At 40.4% G+C, this 19,208-nt stretch overlaps 2 protein-coding genes across 2 annotated transcripts; one reads left to right on the top strand and one right to left on the bottom strand.

Moving 5' to 3' along the window:
• Positions 1 to 8,552: 8,552 nt before the first annotated feature.
• On the top strand, positions 8,553 to 12,960 carry LOC110173399 (retinal cone rhodopsin-sensitive cGMP 3',5'-cyclic phosphodiesterase subunit gamma-like). The gene is made up of 3 exons (XM_020939401.1): positions 8,553 to 8,659; positions 12,193 to 12,227; positions 12,884 to 12,960. Exons 1-3 carry the CDS (start codon positions 8,553 to 8,555, stop codon positions 12,958 to 12,960), a joined length of 219 nt encoding a protein of 72 aa, XP_020795060.1.
• A 3,912-nt stretch (positions 12,961 to 16,872) lies between these two features.
• On the bottom strand, positions 16,873 to 18,246 carry LOC110173431 (retinal cone rhodopsin-sensitive cGMP 3',5'-cyclic phosphodiesterase subunit gamma-like). Its single transcript, XM_020939432.1, has 3 exons — positions 18,143 to 18,246; positions 17,064 to 17,101; positions 16,873 to 16,949 (listed from the first exon to the last, which is right to left on the bottom strand). Exons 1-3 carry the CDS (start codon positions 18,244 to 18,246, stop codon positions 16,873 to 16,875), a joined length of 219 nt encoding a protein of 72 aa, XP_020795091.1.
• Between the last annotated feature and the right edge of the window lie 962 nt (positions 18,247 to 19,208).

Genomic DNA, 19,208 nt, shown 5'->3' with positions numbered 1-19,208 from the left:
CCTCCTACACCAGCCCACGTCAGCCACACTGCCACAGTCAAATGTATTTATGTCGTTTGGGCAAAAACTGTGACGTCTTGTACAAAAATATATGTAATAAAAAATAAGTGTGAGAAGTTTATTCAAAAGAGCCGCTGCACTGACCTCACCAGCCTGGTGATTATTATTATTATTATTATTATTATTATTATTGTTTTGTTTTTTCTCTCTGTTCAATCCCACTTGTTGCTTGTTGTTTACTCACGGCCGTGTTCTTCATGTTCGTGTTCTTCATGTTCTTCATGTTCTTCATGTTCAAGTTCTTCGTGTTCTTCATTTTCTTCATGTTCATGTTCTTCGTGTTCTTCATGTTCATGTTCTTCGTGTTCTTCGTGTTCTTCATGTTCATGTTTTTCGTGTTCTTCATGTTCATGTTCTTCGTGTCTGTTCGTTTATGTTCTTTCATGTTCTTCATGTTCTTGTGTTCTTCGTGTTCTTCATGTTCATGTTCTTCGTGTTCTTCATGTTCATGTTCGTGTTCTTCATGTTCGTGTTCTTCATGTTCTTCATGTTCTTCATGTTCGTGTTCTTCATGTTCGTGTTCTTCATGTTCTTCATGTTCATGTTCATGTTCTTCGTGTTCTTCATGTTCTTCATGTTCATGTTCTTCGTGTTCTTCATGTTCTGTCATCTTCGTGTTCTTCATGTTCTTCATGTTCATGTTCTTCGTGTTCTTCATGTTCTTCATGTTCATGTTCTTCGTGTTCTTCATGTTCTTCATGTTCATTCTTCGTGTTCTTCGTGTTCATGTTCTTCATGTTCTTCATGTTCTTCATGTTCTTCATGTTCATGTGTGTTCTTCATGTTCGTGTTCTTCATGTTCTTCATGTTCGTGTTCTTCATGTTCGTGTTCTTCATGTTCTTCATGTTCGTGTCTTCATGTTCTTCATGTTCGTGTTCTTCATGTTCATGTTCTTCATGTTCTTGATGTCGTGTTCTTCATGTTCTTCATGTTCGTTCTTCATGTTCTTCATGTTCTTCATGTTCTTCATGTTCATGTTCGTGTTCTTCATGTTCTTCATGTTCTTCATGTTCATGTTCGTGTTCTTCATGTTCTTCATGTTCTTCATGTTCGTGTTCTTCATGTTCTTCATGTTCGTGTTCTTCATGTTCTTCATGTTCTTCATGTTCTTCATGTTCATGTTCGTGTTCTTCATGTTCTTCATGTTCATGTTCATGTTCGTGTTCTTCATGTTCTTCATGTTCTTCATGTTCTTCATGTTCGTGTTCTTCACGTTCTTCATGTTCGTGTTCTTCATGTTCTTCGTGTTGTTCATGTTCTTCATCTTCGTGTTCTTGGCATCACTCATATTAAAGTGTTGTGTGTGAGTCATATTAAAGTGTTTTGTGTGAGTCATATTAAAGTGTTTGTGAGTCATATTAAAGTGTTTGTGTGAGTCATATTAAAGTGTTTGTGTGAGTCATATTAAAGTGTTTGTGTGAGTGGTTTGTGTGAGTCATATTAAAGTGTTTGTGTGAGTCATATTAAAGTGTTTGTGTGAGTCATATTAAAGTGTTTGTGTGAGTCATATTAAAGTGTTTGTGTGAGTCATATTAAAGTGTTTGTGTGAGTCATATTAAAGTGTTGTTGTGAGTCATATTAAAGTGTTTGTGTGAGTCATATTAAAGTGTTTGTGTGTTCATATTAAAGAGTCATATTAAAGTGTTTGTGTGAGTCATATTAAAGTGTTTGTGTGAGTCATATTAAAGTGTTTGTGAGTCATATTAAAGTGTTGTTGTGAGTCATATTAAAGTGTTTGTGTGAGTCATATTAAAGTGTTTGTGTGAGTCATATTAAAGTGTTTGTGTGAGTCATATTAAAGTGTTTGTTGTGAGTCATATTAAAGTGTTTGTGTGAGTCATATTAAAGTGTTTGTGTGAGTCATATTAAAGTGTTTGTGTGAGTCATATTAAAGTGTTTGTGTGAGTGTGTGTGTGAGTCATATTAAAGTGTTTGTGTGTGAGTCATATTAAAGTGTTTTGTGTGAGTCATATTAAAGTGTTTGTGTGAGTCATATTAAAGTGTTTGTGTGAGTCATATTAAAGTGTTTGTTGTGAGTCATATTAAAGTGTTTGTGTGAGTCATATTAAAGTGTTTGTGTGAGTCATATTAAAGTGTTTGTGTGAGTCATATTAAAGTGTTTGTGTGAGTCATATTAAAGTGTTTGTTGTGAGTCATATTAAAGTGTTTGTGTGAGTCATATTAAAGTGTTGTTGTGAGTCATATTAAAGTGTTTGTGTGAGTCATATTAAAGTGTTTGTGTGAGTCATATTAAAGTGTTTTTAAAGTGTTGTGTGAGTCATATTAAAGTGTTTGTGTGAGTCATATTAAAGTGTTGTTGTGAGTCATATTAAAGTGTTTGTGTGAGTCATATTAAAGTGTTTTGTGTGAGTCATATTAAGTGTTTGTGTGAGTCATATTAAAGTGTTGTGTGAGTCATATTAAAGTGTTTGTGTGAGTCATATTAAAGTGTTTGTTGAGTCATATTAAAGTGTTTTGTGTGAGTCATATTAAAGTGTTTGTGTGAGTCATATTAAAGTGTTTGTTGTGAGTCATATTAAAGTGTTTGTGTGAGTCATATTAAAGTGTTTGTTGTGAGTCATATTTAAAGTGTTTTGTGTGAGTCATATTAAAGTGTTTGTGTGAGTCATATTAAAGTGTTGTGTGAGTCATATTAAAGTGTTTGTGTGAGTCATATTAAAGTGTTGTTGTGAGTCATATTAAAGTGTTTGTGTGAGTCATATTAAAGTGTTGTGAGTCATATTAAAGTGTTTGTGTGAGTCATATTAAAGTGTTTGTGTGAGTCATATTAAAGTGTTTGTGTGAGTCATATTAAAGTGTTTGTGTGAGTCATATTAAAGTGTTTGTGTGAGTCATATTAAAGTGTTTGTGTGAGTCATATTAAAGTGTTGTTGTGAGTCATATTAAAGTGTTTGTGTGAGTCATATTAAAGTGTTTGTGTGAGTCATATTAAAGTGTTTGTGTGAGTCATATTAAAGTGTTGTTGTGAGTCATATTAAAGTGTTTGTGTGAGTCATATTAAAGTGTTTGTTGTGAGTCATATTAAAGTGTTTGTGTGAGTCATATTAAAGTGTTGTGTGTGAGTCATATTAAAGTGTTTGTGTGAGTCATATTAAAGTGTTGTTGTGAGTCATATTAAAGTGTTTGTGTGAGTCATATTAAAGTGTTGTTGTGAGTCATATTAAAGTGTTTGTGTGAGTCATATTAAAGTGTTTGTGTGAGTCATATTAAAGTGTTTGTTGTGAGTCATATTAAAGTGTTTGTTGTGAGTCATATTAAAGTGTTTGTGTGAGTCATATTAAAGTGTTTGTGTGAGTCATATTAAAGTGTTGTTGTGAGTCATATTAAAGTGTTTGTGTGAGTCATATTAAAGTGTTTGTGTGAGTCATATTAAAGTGTTTGTGTGAGTCATATTAAAGTGTTGTTGTGCGTTTGTGTGACTCATGTAAAGAATAACTCTGGATAATGCCGTTTAAAGTCTTAGGCCCCTGACCTTAATCCCACGCCTCACTGTCGCCATGGAAACAAACAGGCGACGCCCCCAGGGCAGGTCAGCGGTCAGATCTGTGGAGCGGCGAGCCCACTCACTGTGACGGCAGGTGTGTGTTTGAGCCGTAAAAACAGAGGTCACAAACAGACAGAACATTCCAGAAAGCAGCATCATCGCCATGGAGACGAGCAGAAGGCACAAACCCCTCCCACAAGAAAGGTTACACACTGCAGCTTTAAAATGTGTGCAAGTGGAAGGAAAAAACAGGCCTAAACCAGGTCTAAACCAGGTCTAAACCAGGTCTAAACCAGGTCTAAACCAGGACTAAACCAGGTCTAAACCAGGACTAAACCAGGACTAAACCAGGTCTAAACCAGGACTAAACCAGGACTAAACCAGGTCTAAACCAGCTCTAAACCAGGACTAAACCAGGACTAAACCAGGACTAAACCAGGACTAAACCAGGTCTAAACCAGGTCTAAACCAGGACTGAACTAGAACTAGACTAGGATTAAATCAGGACTAAAGCAGGACTAAAGCAGGACTGAACCAGGACTAAATTAGGACTGAACCAGAACTAAACCAGGACTGAACCAGGACTGAACCAGGACTAAAGCACAAATAGAACCCAGAATTAGAACAGGACTCTTCCAGATCTCAACCAGGACTAAAGCGGGTCTGAGTTGGGTCTCGTTGGTCCTGGTGTTGTCTGGGGTCAGGGTCTGGGGTCAGGGGTCAGGGGTCACACATTAGCGTTGGAACGATCTAAACTGAGCGGGTCTAATGAGCTGAAGTCTTTTACGGTCCACAGAACATCTGAGGAGTGAAGGTGGCGTGGCGTCCTGAGGTTGGGCGGGATTAGCTCAGAATAGCAGCGGCGGCGGCAGCGGCTTCAGCGTGAGCCGTATAAAAGCCCAACGAGCCGCGGCTCCTCAGAGACACGGCAAAAAGAAAGAGTCACACTCTTTGTTTTGCTCGTTCGCTCGATTCCAACGACTCCAACGAATCCAACAACTCCAGCCTCAAACCACTGCAGGTACGAGACCGGGACTAAACCAGGACTAAACCAGGACTGAACCAGGACTAAACCAGGACTGAACCAGGACTGAACCAGGACTGAACCAGGACTGAACCAGGACTAAACCAGGACTGAACCAGGACTAAACCAGGACTAAACCAGGACTGAACCAGGACTAAAACAGGTCTAAACAAGGACTAAATCAGGACTAAAACAAGACTAAACCAGGACTGAACCAGGACTAAACCAGGACTGGACCAGGACTAAAACAAAACTAAACAAGGACTAAAAGAAAAAAACTAAAACAGAACTGGACCAGGACTAAATCAGGACTGAACCTTTTATCATGAATCTGTTTACATCTCCAAAGCTCAAAACGCTCTGTTCCACCTTGTGATGTCATGAAGTGGTAGTTTTCAAGTGAACAGCTCCGTTTGCCTTAGGTTCAGTCGAGATCGGTGAAGAAATTCGATCTGTAATGATCCAGATGATTCTGGTGAAGGTGTGTGGAGATACTTCATGTATCACCACACGATGACATCACAAGGTGGAACAGAATGTTTTCAGTTTTGAGAGTAGAGCTTGGTCTAAATGTGCAGGTTTGTGCGTTAAACATGTGCATTTTTCTGTGTAAATGTGTAAATGTGTAAATGTGTGTGTTCATAAATCTGCTCCATCACCAAATCTTCAACCAACAAACTCCATAACGGAGAAACATTCTTCATGAACAATTTATCCACAACGATTAAGAGAAGAAAGAACAAAACTTAAAGGCAACAACGAGCCACATTATTCACACGCACGGGTTAGCTTTATGTTCCCACATTTCTAAGATTTTTCTTATTTCTATGATTTTTCTCAAAATGAAACTCTAATTCAAGTCATTTGTATTTTTGATACCACATGTAATTTGTGCAAAATCCTCATCATGAAACCGATTTTTAATTTTAACAATAGAATGAGTCTGAGTGAACAAGTTCCTTCTGTTTTATTCATGATCAGAACATGAGTTTAGTGCTCATCATTTGGGCTCTATTTTTTAAGTATTTTTCTTTTCTTTTCTAAAAAAAAAAAAAAAAAAAAAAAACTCAAAAAAAAAAAATCTAAAAATAATAAAATAAATAAATACTCCCCCCCCCCACGGGTATTTTTAAATTATTATTATTATTATTATTATTATTATTATTATTATTATTATTATTGTTATTTTATTTTTTTTTAATTTTTTATTGTTGATGTGGTTTGAGAAAAAACAAACAAACAAAACAAAAAAAACAACAATATTTATATTTAGTGGTGGAGTTTGATATTTACACGAATATACTGGGAAAACAATCTGAAGATTGTTTTTTTTTTTAATCAGCCACATTAACAATTTAAAAAATAAATTGAAAAATTTAGTTGTTAGTGCAAAAAATATATATACAAATAAATAAACAAATAAATAAAAATTAAAATTGAAACACTTAGAAATTAGAGCCCAAACGACGAGCCTATTTTTTATTTATTTATTTATTTTTTAATTTTATTTATTTATTTATTTATTTTTTATTTAAATTTTTTTTCTCTTGCCACTCAGGGCTTCCGTATTTATCCTTTGTGGAGTTTGTTGGTTGAAGATTTGGTGATGAGGCAGATTTATGAAACTGCCAGAGAATAAAACGCACATTTACACACACATTTACACACATTTACACACATTTACACACACATTCACACACATTTACACACACATTCACACACATTTACACACACATTTACACACATTTACACACACATTCACACACATTTACACACACATTTACACACACATTCACACACATTTACACACACATTCACACACATTCACACACATTTACACACACATTCACACACACACACATTACACACACATTCACACACATTTACACACACATTTACACACACATTCACACACATTTACACACACATTTACACACACATTTCACACACACACACATTCACATACACACACATTACACACACATTTACACATTTACACACACATTCACACACATTTACACACACATTTACACACACATTTACACACATTTACACACACATTCACACACATTTACACACACATTCACACACATTTACACACACATTCACACACATTTACACACACATTCACACACATTTACACACACATTTACACACACATTTACACACACACACACATTCACACACATTTACACACACATTCACACACATTTACACACACATTCACACACATTTACACACACATTCACACACATTTACACACATTTACACAAAAAAATTCACATGCTTAAAGCACAAACCCTGCACATTTAGACCAAGCTCTTCCCTCCAAACTAAAAACACTCTCTTCCACCTTGTGATGTCATCCTGTGGCGATACATGAAGTGCTCCACTGTGTTTTTAAACTCCACACACCTTCACCAGAATCATTTGGATCATTATTTCAGTCGTGCGAGTCGTTTCTCTCAAAATATCAAAATGGCGTTGACTCTGAGCCAATAGGATTTGAGCGTTTGAGCCACGTTGCCGTAGAAACGCTGAGACACAAAACACCATGAGAACATCTGCAGATTATAGACTTATGTAACTTATGTAACGCGTCAAATCTGAAAATCCAATCAGTGTGACAGGATCAGCACCTGTCAACATGTTTGTACTATTACTATTATTACTGACAGGGAAAAGGACATTCAACACTGGAGGGCACTGTCTTATATCTGCCTGCAGGGGGCGCTCACTACACTGAAACTCCTCTGAAACTACACTGAAACTCCTCTGAAACTACACTGAAATAACTCTGAAACTACACTGAAATAACTCTGAAACTACACTGAAACTACACTGAAACTACACCGAAACTACACTGAAACTACACTGAAACTCCTCTGAAACTACACTGAAACTACTCTGAAACTATACTGAAACTCCTCTGAAACTACCCTGAAACTCCTCTGAAACTACCCTGAAACTCCTCTGAAACTACACTGAAACTCCTCTGAAACTACACTGAAATAACTCTGAAACTCCTCTGAAACTACACTGAAACTACTCTGAAACTACACTGAAATAACTCTGAAACTACACTGAAACTACACTGAAACTACACCGAAACTACACTGAAACTACACTGAAACTCCTCTGAAACTACACTGAAACTACTCTGAAACTATACTGAAACTACTCTGAAACTACACCGAAACTACTCTGAAACTACACTGAAACTACACTGAAACTACTCTGAAACTACACTGAAACAACTCTGAATCTACTCTGAAATAACTCTGAAACTACTCTGAAACTACACTGAATCTACTCTGAATCTAGTCTGAATCTACACTGAAACTCCTCTGAAACTACACTGAAACTACTCTGAAATAACTCTGAAACTACACTGAAACTACTCTGAAACTACACCGAAACTACTCTGAAACTACTCTGAAACTACACTGAAACTACTCTGAAATAACTCTGAAACTACACTGAAACTACTCTGAAACTACTCTGAAATAACTCTGAAACTACACTGAAACTACTCTGAAACTACTCTGAAACTACACTGAATCTACTCTGAATCTACACTGAAACTCCTCTGAAACTACACTGAAACTACTTTGAAATAACTCTGAAACTACACTGAAACTACTCTGAAACTACTCTGAAACTACACCGAAACTACTCTGAAACTACTCTGAAACTACACTGAAACTAGTCTGAATCTAGTCTGAATCTACACTGAAACTCCTCTGAAACTACACTGAAACTACACCGAAACTACTCTGAAACTACACCGAAACTACTCTGAAACTACTCTGAAACTGAGACACATGTTTAGAGTACTACTACTACTACTACAGCAACTACTACTACTACTACTACTTCTACTACTGTACTACTACTACTACAGGAGAGGGTCAGATGTTTCCTTGTTGAATCCTTGTTGTTTTTTTTCTTGGGTGACAGAGATGAACGCAGGCGCTGCCCCCGGTGGAAGCAAAGCTGCTCCTCCCAAGTTCAAGCAGAAGGAGACGAGGCAGTTCAAGAGCAAAGCCCCCAAAGCCGGACAGAAGGGGTGAGGAGGGGTGAAAATTCTGTCCCGCGCAGACCTCTACTTCATATTTCCATTTAAAAGTGATTTGTGTGTGACCTCCAGTGTGAACTTTAAACGCCCCACCTCAGCAAAGTCGTCTAAACTCTGAGCTCGTCTCTCAAAATCCAGTTTAGTTGTTGGTAAAATGTTCAGGTCACACGTCCACGGCCGCTTCGTTTGTTTGAGACTTTATCCTCCTCGTGTTTGTCTCGCAGGCTCTTTATTTTTCGTTGACATTGGAGTCAGGTCCACCTGTAGCCGCGCTCGGACATTGAAAATAGGGGTGTCAAATTATCGCGTTAATTGCGATTAATTAATTACAGTCATATTTAGCGCGTTATGTTTTTTAATCACGTTAATCTCATTTTTAATCTCCAACTTTACTGTTTCTGTATGCGAGTTGCTTTATTATAAAACCTGTTTTTATGTGTTGTTGGGACAACAACACACACACACAAACAAAAAACACATTTATACATTTTTTAATTTCGGCAATTCCACTCATTGTCGGAAACCCACACAAAACACGCGCAGTAAGAGCGACGTTTACGGCGTCAAAGTCGCACAATGGACGAGGTGGAAGAGCCAGTAGAACAGAGCAGCAGAGCACAGGGAAAAACACAATTCTTCTCCCGACGTGAAATATAAAAGAAAATAACAAATATAAAATCACCTACAACTTAAATGTCACTGGTGAAAACAACCTGCATAGACTCATGATGTCTGCACTACTGTCCTATACACACACACACACACACACACACACACACACACACACACACACACACACACACACACACACACACACACACACACACACACACACACACACACACACACACACACACACACACACACACACACACACACACACACACACACACACACACACACACACACACACACACACACACACACACACACACACACACACACACACACACACACACACACACACACACACACACACACACACACACACACACACACACACACACACACACACACACACACACACACACACACACACACACACACACACACACACACACACACACACACACACACACACACACACACACACACACACACACACACACACACACACACACACACACACACACACACACACACACACACACACACACACACACACACACACACACACACACACACACACACACACACACACACACACACACACACACACACACACACACACACACACACACACACACACACACACACACACACACACACACACACACACACACACACACACACACACACACACACACACACACACACACACACACACACACACACACACACACACACACACACACACACACACACACACACACACACACACACACACACACACACACACACACACACACACACACACACACACACACACACACACACACACACACACACACACACACACACACACACACACACACACACACACACACACACACACACACACACACACACACACACACACACACACACACACACACACACACACACACACACACACACACACACACACACACACACACACACACACACACACACACACACACACACACACACACACACACACACACACACACAAATTCACACACTCACACACACATCATCATCAACACACACACACACACACATGAGAAAGCGTGGACCATGTTTCCTTCCGTAGTCGCTGTGTGGACACTGACCTGCTCCCGTGAGCCGCGTGTGGATCGTGTTTTCTCGCTGCATAAACCGAGCTTCCTCCTGTGCCTCTAAACCAGAACTAACACCAAGACTAAAACCAGGACTAATCCAGTCCAGGTCTAAACCAGGTCTAAACCAGGACTAAACCAGAACTAACACCAGGACTAAAACCAGGATTAATCCATTCCAGGACTAAACTAGGACTAAAGCAGGTCTAAACCAGGACTAAAACCAGGACTAAAACCAGTGATCTCATGTATAAAGCATTTCTCTATCAATAATATTTTTAATCTGGTTAAGGAAAGACTGGACTTTTTATTGTCTTTAAGTCGACAAAAGTTATTATGTTCAGATTTCCTCGTCTTTGCTACTTTACAGTAAACAGTTTCTTATTCATGGAGACTTGGGCTCAACAGACAAATTGGAGACATTTGTTAAACAATAAATGACTTTATAAAGTCACTTTTTTTTGTTCTATATCAGTCTTTTGATCTGCCACAATAATGTAATAATGAATTTAAATGAAAATACCTCAAATTGAAGCTTTTCTCAGCAATTTTTAGGTGAGATTAAAATGAGATTAATTAGATTAATTAATTACAGATCATAATTAATTAATCTCTCCATTTTTTTAATCGCATGACAGCACTAATTGAAAAACGTCCGCTTCCCGATAAGGCCCCTCCAATTTGACCCAAATACAACGATCCCCACAAATATGAATAAACTCTCTGACCTCGCTTTCCCTCCACTGACGAGACTCGGGGCCTGTCGTGTAGGTGGATGAATGTGACCTGACTGTTCACACTCAAGTCACATGTCAAAGATCAGATATGGATCAGTTTCAGGAGCACAGATCCAAGTGTCCTGGGTCACGTATTTGAAAAAATTGGATCTGTGTGGTTCAGACTGACATTAAAAGATCCGATACAGGAACATAGGGATGAAAAATCAGATCTGTGTCACTTCAGGTGCAGACTGAACGTAAAAACGACCAGTTATTCTATGGGAGGTGCCTTTCATTTAGACGGTGACGGCGTTTTTGGAGCTTAAAAACGCAAAAATCTGAAACTACCTCCAGAGTGTAAAAGTTGAACACGCTCCGCCGTAGTGTTTCCGTCTACACTGCCCAAGACGCAAAACTCTGGTCACATGTGCTCAGGTCACGTACGCGTTTACGTCACAAACATCACCAAGTAGAGTCACCACGAGCTGCCTGACATGCACACACAATCCAATTCCACACACGCAGGTTTCCTCCTGAAAACGCTCGTCTCAACGTAGAATAAAAAGTGAAAACACGACGCCACTTTTTTTCGCGTCTCCTGTTTCGGACGTCATCGTATAAACGTCGCCGAAAAGACTGAAATCTGAACCGACAAACGAGCACAAAAATCACATTTCAGAACGTGGAGACGCAGGGAGGGCATCTGACACACGGGGATGTTTCAGCACATGTTTGAACAGATTTAAAACTACAGGTTTAGCAGCTTTTTATGCAGCATAAAGCAGCAGATTTGGTTTGTGGAGGAAATGATGGGACTTCAGATTTGTGAGCCTTGGTGATTTCTTCATTTTGTTTGTTTTCATTGTGATTTTTGATTCTTGTTGCGATGAATCCAGTTCCGCCCCGATTTGAAATCAACGAATAATGACAGATTCTAACAGAAACTTTTACAAAACTCAGAAAATCTCCTGACGAATGAAAGGACTTCAACTGAAACGGAAGAATAATGACGCACACACGTGTGTTTGTTGTCTTTGGGAATGATTTTTGCTTTCGTGTTTTCCAGATTCGATGATGTTCCTGGAATGGACGGACTCGGAGGTGAGAAACAAAAGAGAAATAACAGACTTTTCCATATTGTGTAACTGTGAGATGCACCTTGTTTTTTGTGATTTACGTCTCTGAGAAAAGAAAGAAAGAAAAGAAAAATGAAAAGTGTGGAAACTCAGGACTGATCAGCTCTGTGGAACTAGTGAAGAGTGACCAGATTTTCTAAATAAAAAACTAGGACAGTCTCGGTTTGTGGTGGTTGGTAAAAATAAAACTGTGAAACGAGTCGTAATTAAGGAGAATCTTTCTGCCCTCGACTCATTCATGACAAACGTGAGGCAGTTAAATCACATTTTCTTTGTGTTTTGGTCGTTTTTAAGCAGATTTTCTGTATTTTACCGAAACAAATTTATTTTTATTTATTTATTTATTTAATTAATAGGGATCAGTGCATATTAATGAACATCTACAACATTGCAGTGTAAATATGCCAGATTATAGCAAGACTCAACATTTCCATCTGTCGTCCCTCGGCAGGAAACACCACAAACTTAAACAAAACAAAAACAAGTAACAAATCTATACTAAAAGTGTCCACAAGTCTGTTTTTCTTTAGCCGCTCGTTTAAGTAGAAACTTGAAGGTGGCAAGAGTTGTTTTGTGGAATTTACATCTTAAAAATCTTGTAAATGCATTTTTGTTTTTCAGGCGCTGAGGTGGTTTGTCCCTGGGAGGCGTTCGGAGACATGGAGCTGAGCGACCTGGCGCAGTTTGGCATCGTTTAACCAGACCGGGTTCAGACCGGGTTTAGACCTGGTTTAGACCTGGTTTAGACCTGGTTCAGACCTGGTTTAGACCTGGTTTAGACCTGGTTCAGACCGGGTTTAGACCGGGTTTAGACCGGGTTTGGACCTGGTTCGGACCAGGTTTAGACCTGGTTTAGACCTGGTTCAGACCTGGTTTAGACCTGGTTTAGACCTGGTTCAGACCGGGTTTAGACCGGGTTTAGACCGGGTTTGGACCTGGTTCGGACCAGGTTTAGACCTGGTTTAGACCTGGTTCAGACCTGGTTTAGACCTGGTTTAGACCTGGTTTAGACCTGGTTCAGACCTGGTTTAGACCTGGTTCAGACCTGGTTTAGACCTGGTTTAGACCTGGTTTAGACCTGGTTTAGACCTGGTTCAGACCTGGTTTAGACCTGGTTCAGACCTGGTTCAGACCTGGTTGTGCGTCTGTGTTGTTTCTTGTTGATCCTGCCTAAAGTCCGGTGTTCCTGTAAATTGTAAACATTGTACGGCGTTTGGTTTTTAGGATCTGGATTAATTTAATATTTAAAATAAGTAGTGTAGGGATCTGCTGAGCCCGTGACGCCGCCCCCCGGCCCCGTGACGCCGCCCCCCCGGGCCCGTGACGCCGCCCCGGGTCCGTCACGCCGCCCCCCGGGCCCGTGACGCCGCCCCCGGGTCCGTCACGCCGCCCCCCCGGCCCCCGTGACGCCGCCCCCGGGCCGTCACGCCGCCCCCCGGCCCCGTGACGCCGCCCCCCGGGCCCGTCACGCCGCCCCCGGGCCCGTGACGCCGCCCCCCGGGCCCGTCACGCCGCCCCCCGGGCCCGTGTCACTGCTCAGTCTGTAATAAAAGTCTCATTCAGATTCATTTCTGTGTCTGTTTTTCATTCAAACTAAATCCCGTCCACTTTATTTCTACAGCAAATTTTAACAACAGTTTTCAAAGAGCTGCAGACAAATTTCTACTTTTTATTTACAGCGACCGGGTCGCAAAAGATTTTTTTGGGGTCACCTTGTCTCGACCTGCATGTAGATCTGTAATACACAGTTCTGACACATGAGGGAGCTGCTGAGTCAGTGAAAACTCTCAGTGTTTCTGCAGGTAAAGTTGAGAAATGCAGCTTGTTTATCCAAAAAGAAGCTGATGAATCAGCAAAGGTCAGTGCACTTCAGGAGACTTATGGATCCTTTTATTTCTGCTTCAGTGACTGTTTTTCATGGTTTAAAACTTGAGTAAAACTAATGTTCAGAGACACGATCAGTCAACACTGAGTGTGTTCACATGCACATCAGGATCCCGGTTATGATCCATATCCAGGTTCTGTCAGTGTTCTGGACACTGTGTTTGTGCACTGACAAACCTGGACACTCATATCCCCGTGGACATGATCAAATGCAGTGTCCCGGTTTCTTGACATAATCTTACAAATGCACAAGTGCAAAAATGAACTTAAATCAATTTAATAAACCAGGAAAAATACAAACCATGAGTTCATTTAGTGTCAGAAGCTCAGAAGGTTTAAGCAGCGTGAGAATCCCACAATCCACTGCACACATCAAACCTACAGATTCTTCAGTCAAATCTTCTGCATAAATAAACTCAACTTTACAACATATAAACCAGAACCACTCTAGACCACAGGTGTCAAACATACGGCCCGGGGGCCAGATCCGGCCCTCCAAGACCTTTAATCTGGCCCTCGGCTGATTTTCTACTTAAATATTTGAATGATATTTTCTATTAAAATGGTGTTAATTTTCTGTGGTGTTTATCACAGCAGCGTCTCCAGCGTCTCTGTACGTGGCCCCTCCCACCAGAGCAGCACAAATGAAGACTTGTCTCTTTCCAAACGCTCTTAAAGGACGATCGTTTTGACTGTTGACCGTGACACCCTCATCAGAAAAATGTCCAACATGAGAAAAGTGGAGCCGAGTGCAGGATTTTACAACAAAAATGGACTTATTCCTGTTTACAGACAAGTTCATGTTCAAACTTTGTGTTGAAATTGTATTTTTCTTAAAGTTTCAGGTTGTTCATAATATTATAATATTTTGTAAAAGAAAGAGTTCATCAATTCAAAAAAGATTTCTGTAATAGATTTGTGTTTCTCTGCACAAATATTTGAACTTCTTGTTATTTTTGGGGTTTATATGACTTGAGTTCTGATCCGGACACTTTGGATCAAAGTCGATTGGACACGACCCCCAGAACAAAATGAGTTTGACTCTCCTGATCTCGATCCACATCAGCAGGTTTGAAAATATAATTCAACTCTGATCACATTTGTTTTACAGAATTGCAGGCTAATTAGCATAAACTGTTAGTGGTGATAAAATCAGCTGCTCCTTGTGCCGCTGATGTGGTTCAGCTTCTGTCGGACTAAATGACTCGACTCAGTGGATTATGTGAGTTGTTTTTGTGACAGAAGAGGTGCTGATGATGGTGAGTCTGTTCTGTGTGTGTGTCGTACATGTTTTAACTTTTCAGCGTCACACGAGTGCAGATTGTACGTGTGCAGGTTTAGAGCAGCTCTTTATTTTACACTCATTTCTCTCATGTATGATCACTTTATTTATGTCGCTACTGTTGAGATAAAAAGACTGGAAAGTGTCTTTTGGACGCATCTGACTCAACTTTATGCTGCAGTAACCGGGATACTGCGTTTACATGTCACTGTATCCCAGTTTCTATCAGAATAAACCAGCTTCAGTAACAACCCTAATAACCCTCCTTCTGTGAGTCAGATGCCCTCCCCACATTCTGTTGAACATCTTTTTAACATCACAGTTCAATCGAAATCTCTCTCATGTTGTGTTATTGCGGCACAATGGAGCACTTCCTGTATTACCGGGTTTAGTTCTGGTTTAGTCCAGGTTTGGTCCAGGTTTGGTCCAGGTTTAGTCCTGGTTTAGTCCAGGTTTAGTCCTGGTTTAGTCCATGTTTAGTCCTGTTTAGTCCTGGTTTAGTCCATGTTTAGTCCTGGTTTAGTCCAGGTTTAGTCTAGGTTTAGTCCAGGTTTAGTCCTGGTTTAGTCCAGGTTTAGTCCAGGTTTAGTCCAGGTTTAGTAGGTTTAGTCCAGGTTTAGTCCAAGTTTAGTCCTGGTTTAGTCCTGGTTTAGTCCAGGTTTAGTCTAGGTTTAGTCCAGGTTTAGTCCAGGTTTAGTCCAGGTTTAATCCTGGTTTAGTCCAGGTTTAGTCCAAGTTTAGTCCAAGTTTAGTCCTGGTTTAGTCCTGGTTTAGTCCAGGTTTAGTCCAGGTTTAGTCCAAGTTTAGTCCAAGTTTAGTCCAAGTTTAGTCCAGGTTTAGTCCTGGTTTAGTCTAGGTTTAGTTCAGGTTTAGTCTAGGTTTAGTTCAGCTTTAGTCCAGGTTTAGTCCAAGTTTAGTCCAAGGTTTAGTCCAGGTTTAGTCCAGGTTTAGTCCTGGTTTAGTCCTGGTTTAGTCTAGGTTTAGTTCAGGTTTAGTCCATGTTTAGTTTAAAAATTCACCAAAATGAATCTGTCGTCTTTTATTTGAGTCAAATCAGTTTTTTTTTTTTGTCTTTCTGACTTGTTTTCTTTCTTGTTTACATTACGGTTGCTAGGTAACCGTTATCCAATCAGGAAGTGACATGATAAACTTCACTTCAAACTTAAACACACTTCGAATCAGGCGCACGACATTAGCTGCTCTCTGATCCGGTTTGGCCTCGTTCACTGGGAACACGCAGACCCCGAGGGCGCGAAGGGAAGTGTTCTGCCCAAGGACACACAAACAGGTCACGCACTAAAACACTTTTATTTACACAACTGCAAACTGCTCTCAAACGTTTACATAATAAAATATAGATTTGTTTGAACAGAAATAATGATGAAAATAGAACTCTGCTACGTCGAAGACAAACCGAGGAGGACTGAGCTTCATTTTTGTGATTTTAAACGATGCCGAACTGCGCCAGGTCACTCAGCTCCATGTCGCCGAACGCCTCCCAGGGACAAACCACGGCCGAGTCTGCAAAAATAAAGACAATAAAATAAAAAAATAAGACAATTTACTGAACTACAAAAAACACAAGAGAAGGAAACTAAACATCCCAGACATAAACCGTTTTCCCGTTTCTCTCACCTCCAAGTCCGTCCATCCCCGGAACGTCGTTGTCAAACCTAAGACCAAAAAAACCACAAAATGAACTTTTACTCGCACATAGAGATCCGAGCTCAAGTCAGTCTGTACCGACCTGGACCTGGTTCAGACCTGGTTTAGTTTAGACCTGGTGTAGACCTGGTTTAGTCCTGGCTTAGACCTGGTTTAGACCTGGTTTAGACCTGGTTTAGACCTGGTTTAGACCTGGTTTAGTCCTGGTTTAGACCTGGTTTAGTCCTGGTTTAGACCTGGTTTAGACCTGGTTTAGACCTGGTTTAGTCCTGGTTTAGACCTGGTTTAGACCTGGTTTAGTCCTGGTTTAGACCTGGTTTTAGACCTGGTTTAGACCTGGTTTAGATCCTGGTTTAGACCTGGTTTAGACCTGGTTTAGACCTGGTTTAGACCTGGTTTAGACCTGGTTTAGACCTGGTTTAGACCTGGTTTAGACCTGGTTTAGACCTGGTTTAGACCTGGTTTAGACCTGGTTTAGACCTGGTTTAGATCCTGGTTTAGACCTGGTTTAGACCTGGTTTAGACCTGGTTTAGACCTGGTTTAGACCTGGTTTAGACCTGGTTTAGATCCTGGTTTAGACCTGGTTTAGATCTGGTTTAGACCTGGTTTAGACCTGGTTTAGACCTGGTTTAGACCTGGTTTAGACCTGGTTTAGACCTGGTTTAGACCTGGTTTAGTCCTGGTTTAGACCTGGTTTAGATCTGGTTTAGACCTGGTTTAGACCTGGTTTAGACCTGGTTTAGACCTGGTTTAGACCTGGTTTAGACCTGGTTTAGACCTGGTTTAGGGTTTAGACCTGGTTTAGACCTGGTTTAGACCTGGTTTAGACCTGGTTTAGATCTGGACCACTGAGGGATGAGGCCACATGGGAATAGAAAAGAAAGTTTTACAATTAAATGTGGAAAATCACTTTCTGCAGTTTAAAGAAAGAGTTTTTTTTTTTTTTTTTTTATCATCACTGTGCGTCAGTCTCGAGTATCGAGTATCAAGTATCAAGTATCAAGTACTGAGTATCGAGTCCGTTCCTTGGTCGTCTCGGTCCACTCACCCCTTCTGTCCGGCTTTGGGGGCTTTGCTCTTGAACTGTCTCGCCTCCTTCTGCTTAAACTTGGGAGGAGCAGCTTTGGCTCCGGCGGCGGCTCCAGCGTTCATCTCTGTCACCCAAAAAAAACAAACTAAATGATCAACAAAACAAAAAACACCTTCAAAATGTGACTCGGATTTAAGGCTCACATATGACACTGTTTTCTGATCCATGTTCAATTTTTTTTCCCCCAAGTTTTTCAATCCAGTGTTTCCTCGTCAAAAACAGAGCTGCAGTTGTGTTTCGTTCACATTTTTGCAAAACTCCAAACGCTCTGTTCCAAATTGTGATGCCACGAAGCGCTTTTCATTCACAAGTTTTATATTTTGAGAAGGTAACTGTGAGTCAGATTCTTCGTGTCCCGTTTCACTTGTTTTAAGTCGATATTTTTGGTTCGTTTTTTGACTTAATATTTCTGCGTTCAGTCCAAATAAAACGTCGTCACAACAAAACAGTGACGTACGTGACGGAAATGGAAACGACATGCGGAAGGAAACGCTTCGGCGGAGAGTATTTAGCTTTTCCACTCAGATTTTTGCATTTTTAAGCCCCAAAAACGTCGTCACCGTCCAAACGAAAGACACGTCAGATAAAATATTTAGTGTTTTTCAGCCTCAAGAGTTTCCTCGGGATTAAAAAGTAGAAAACCCTCCGACTCTGAGGAGGTAAACGTGTCGTTCTGATGTGACTCTCTCTGTGTGTGGGACAGACAGGATTAGATCAGATGCCCTCCCACACCCGGGTCTCGCTCAACTTCACACCGAGTCCTAAATCCAAACTGTCCCTGGACCAGAACCACTAAAGCCTGTGAGCAAAATGCAGTGGGTCACACCGGGCGCTCAGCACTGACACTAACACTAAAACAGGGTCTAAAAGTGGAACTAAACCAGGACTACACCAGGACTAAACCAGGTCTACATCAGGACTAAACAGGGGCTCAAACCGAGACTAAACCAGGACCAAATCAGGACCAGTCAGACGCTGAAGAATGTCAAAAATGTGTGTTTCTTTTACGACAGGGCAGAGCTGC

This window comes from Boleophthalmus pectinirostris, unplaced genomic scaffold (genome assembly GCF_026225935.1).
Source record: "Boleophthalmus pectinirostris isolate CB_2022bp ecotype Guang Dong unplaced genomic scaffold, ASM2622593v1 HiC_scaffold_19, whole genome shotgun sequence".
In the NCBI taxonomy this organism is placed as follows: Eukaryota; Metazoa; Chordata; class Actinopteri; order Gobiiformes; family Gobiidae; genus Boleophthalmus; species Boleophthalmus pectinirostris.
Note: the sequence above shows the minus strand (reverse complement) of the source record. Positions and strands in the feature narration are given on the sequence as shown.

What these genes read in the sequence shown, in the direction of transcription:
- LOC110173431 (XM_020939432.1), bottom strand. Translation starts at nt 18,246, where the DNA reads ATGAACGCTGGAGCCGCCGCCGGAGCCAAAGCTGCTCCTCCCAAGTTT. An exon ending in CCCAAAGCCGGACAGAAGGG is followed by an intron (nt 17,102 to 18,142) that starts GTGAGTGGACCG and finishes TTTTGGTCTTAG; the next exon opens with GTTTGACAACGACGTTCCGG. An exon ending in GGGGATGGACGGACTTGGAG is followed by an intron (nt 16,950 to 17,063) that starts GTGAGAGAAACG and finishes TTATTTTTGCAG; the next exon opens with ACTCGGCCGTGGTTTGTCCC.
- LOC110173399 (XM_020939401.1), top strand. Translation starts at nt 8,553, where the DNA reads ATGAACGCAGGCGCTGCCCCCGGTGGAAGCAAAGCTGCTCCTCCCAAG. An exon ending in CCCAAAGCCGGACAGAAGGG is followed by an intron (nt 8,660 to 12,192) that starts GTGAGGAGGGGT and finishes CGTGTTTTCCAG; the next exon opens with ATTCGATGATGTTCCTGGAA. An exon ending in TGGAATGGACGGACTCGGAG is followed by an intron (nt 12,228 to 12,883) that starts GTGAGAAACAAA and finishes TTTGTTTTTCAG; the next exon opens with GCGCTGAGGTGGTTTGTCCC.